At 49.7% G+C, this 3,230-nt stretch overlaps 1 protein-coding gene across 1 annotated transcript; it reads left to right on the forward strand.

Moving 5' to 3' along the window:
• Nucleotides 1-1,392: 1,392 nt before the first annotated feature.
• LOC140357652 (E3 ubiquitin/ISG15 ligase TRIM25-like) lies at nucleotides 1,393-3,024 on the forward strand. Its single transcript, XM_072442158.1, has one exon. It carries the CDS (start codon nucleotides 1,393-1,395, stop codon nucleotides 3,022-3,024), a length of 1,632 nt encoding a protein of 543 aa, XP_072298259.1.
• The last annotated feature ends 206 nt before the right edge of the window (nucleotides 3,025-3,230 follow it).

Here is a 3,230-nt window from a genome sequence, read left to right on the forward strand (position 1 = left end):
GGTCGTGGGGGCAGCAGTCTAAGCAGACTCCTCTTGACGTGGAGGAGCAACGGCTCTACTCCGAGCTCCCCCCGTGTGGCCGAGCTTCGCATTCTATCTCTAAGGGAGCGCCCAGCCACCCGGCGGAGGAAACTCTTGTATACGCGATCTTGTCCTATGGGTCATTACCCAAAGCTCATAGGTGCGGGCAGAAACGTAGATTGAGGTAAATTGAGAGCTTTGCCTTTCGACTCAGCTCCTTCTTTACAACAACGGTCCGATGCTCGTGAACAAGATCCCGAGATACTTGAACTCCTCCACTTGGCAAGGACTCCCCACCCACCTGAAGAGGGCAAGCCACCTTTTTCCGGTCGAGAACCATGGCCTCGGATTTAGAGGTGTTGATTCTCATCCCAGCCGCTTCACACTCGGCTGCAAACCGTCCCAGTGCATGTTGCAGGTCCAGGTTTGATGGAGCCATCAGGACAACATCGTCTGCAAACAGCAGAGATGAGATCCTGTGGTCCCCAAACCGGACACCCTCCGACCCCTGACTGCGCCTAGAAATTCTGTCCATAAAAACTATGAACAGAACCGGTGACAAAGGGCAGCCCTGGCGGAGTCCAACATAGCCCATGAGGTCATGGGATGTCTTTGTTGTTTTACAAAGCCCATGAGGTCATGGGACGTCTTTGTCGTTTTATCCTTTAGAAGTCCTTCTTCCATCACTTTGGCGTTTCGGCATTACCACCAGACTTTATTCCTCAGACTTTGTCGTAGTCCTTAAAAGTTCTTCTTCCATTGCTTTGGTGTTACAAAGCCCACGAGGTCATAAGATGTCTTTGTTGTTGTATCCTTTAGGTTCAGAGTCTTTATTCCAGGGCTGACTCTTCGTCTTCCTCCCCTTCTTTGATGTTCGGTGCTTCCGCCGTACAGCTTGTTGTTGTTGTTGTTGTTTTATGGCGGTTGGCATCCAATTGTTGCATTACCGCCAGACTTTATTCCTCAGACTTTTCGTAGTCCTCAGACTGTCGTAGTCCGTAAAAGTGTTGCATTACCGCCAGACTTTATTCCTCAGACGTTTCGTAGTCCTCAGACTCTGTCGTAGTCCGTAAAAATACTCCTCCCATTGCTTTGGTGTTACAAAGCCCATGAGGTCATGATATGTCTTTGTGACTAGAATAGTTGTTGTGTCAGAGACCAACCGGCTTTATTCCAGGGAGACTCTTCATCTTCCTCTCCCTCTTTGACGTTCGGTGCTTTGGAAGTACAAAGCCCATGAGGTCATGGGACGTCTTTGTTGTTTTACAAAGCCCATACAGCTTTATTCTTCCTCCTCACATCTACACAGAGCTGTGGGTGTGGCCTGGCTCCCACTGCCGCCAAACTCTGAGTTGCTCTGATCCAGGAGAGATGGCGCAGAAAGCACTCGACCAAGTATCCTTTTTCTGTCCCGTGTGTTTGGATCTAGTGAAGGATCCGGTGACTATTCCCTGTGGACACAGCTACTGCAGAAACTGTGTCCAACACCACTGGGACCAAGAGGTCAAGAAGCAGCGCTACAGCTGTCCTGAGTGTCGCCAGAGCGTCAGCCCCAGGCCTGTTCTCATCCAAAACATCATGTTAGCAGGTTTAGTGGAACAGCTGAAGGATACCAACCTCAGAGCGTCGCCTGCTGACCCCTGCTATCCCGGACCTCAGGATGTGTCCTGTGATGTGTGCACTGAGAGGAAGTTTAAAGCTGTGCAGTCCTGTCTGCAGTGTGTGGCTTCATACTGTGAGAGCCACCTCCAGCCTCATTATGATGATGCAGCGTTTCAGAAACACCAGCTGGTGGCGCCGTCCCACAAGCTCCAGGGAAACATCTGCTCTGAACACAAAAAAGTGATGGATTTATTCTGCTGCAGTGACCAGGAGAGCATTTGTTACCTCTGCTATACTGTCCAGCACAAGGGCCACGACATAGTGTCCTCTGCCTCAGAGAGGGCCCAGAGGCAGGCAGAGCTGCCGGGCCCTGCCCTGCCGCTCCAGAGCCCCCAGGACACAGACCAGAAGGGACTAAAACAGGAGATTCGGGACATCCGCCCCTCTGCCCAGACAGTAGTGAAGCACAACAGGGACAGCTTCAGAGAGATGGGCCTTCTCCTCGATAAAAGACGCTCTGAAATGGAGCAGCAGATCCTCTCTCAGGAGCAGACCCAACTGAGCCGAGTTCAAGAGCTCCAGGACCAACTGCAGCAGGACTTGACTGAGCTGAAGAGGAGCACCTCTGAGCTGGACACACTGTCTCTCACTCCGGCTCACAACCAGTTTCTACAGCTCTACGCTTCACTGTCCACAGACACACAGAGCACAGAGCCAGCCAGGATTCAGACAGGGCCCCGGAGGTACTTTGAGGACGTGATCAGAGCTGCGTCAGCGCTCAGGGACAAACTCCAGCTAACTCTGAGTCCAATCCAGGTTTTTCTGTCACCAGGTGAGCCCTGCTCCAGAGAGGTCTTCTTACAATATTACACAGATATCACTCTGGACCCAAACACAGCTCACCCCAAACTGTCTCTGTCTGATGGAAACAGAAAAATAACACGTATGAGAAAAGACCAGAGTTATCCTGATCATCCAGACAGATTCAATGAGTGGTGTCAGATCCTGAGCAGAGAGAGTCTGACAGGCCGCTGTTACTGGGAGGTGGAGTGGCGCGGGGAGTGGGGTGTTACTATAGCAGTTTCATACAGAGATATTTGGAGAAAAGAAGCTTATCTTAAATGTGGATTTGGATACAATGATGAATCCTGGGCGTTATTCTATCACAAAAGTGGTTTTTCATTTCGGACGCGTACAGTCGAGTTTCATGTCTCAGGTCCGCTCTCGTCCAGAATCGGGGTTTACCTGGACCACAGTGCAGGGGTTTTGGCGTTTTACTGCGTCTCTGAAAGTACCATGAGCCTCCTCCACAGAGCCCAGATCACTTTCACTGACTCTCTTTACGCTGGACTCAGGATATATTCTATTGGAGCCACTGCACATGTCCCTGAACTCAAATAAAACAGCTTTTGTTCTCCACAGTTCAGGATTTAATTTGTACATTTTATTTTTGACTAAGGTCGCAGTTATTTTATTACTTGGTTTACGGATTTTTTAATGAAATATATTGCACAGGCGGACGAAATATAAGTATAATTTCAATTTCAAAAGATGTTTTCTTCCGGGTTTCACCCTCAGTTCAAATGTTATTCCTGATGTAATGTAAC

Source organism: Eucyclogobius newberryi, unplaced genomic scaffold, assembly GCF_026437365.1.
Source record: "Eucyclogobius newberryi isolate DKJ021-1_F unplaced genomic scaffold, fEucNew1.0.hap1 SCAF_13, whole genome shotgun sequence".
Lineage (NCBI taxonomy): Eukaryota > Metazoa > Chordata > Actinopteri > Gobiiformes > Gobiidae > Eucyclogobius > Eucyclogobius newberryi.

Excerpts from the sequence above, each read along its gene's own strand:
- LOC140357652 (XM_072442158.1), top strand. The coding sequence starts at position 1,393 with ATGGCGCAGAAAGCACTCGACCAAGTATCCTTTTTCTGTCCCGTGTGT.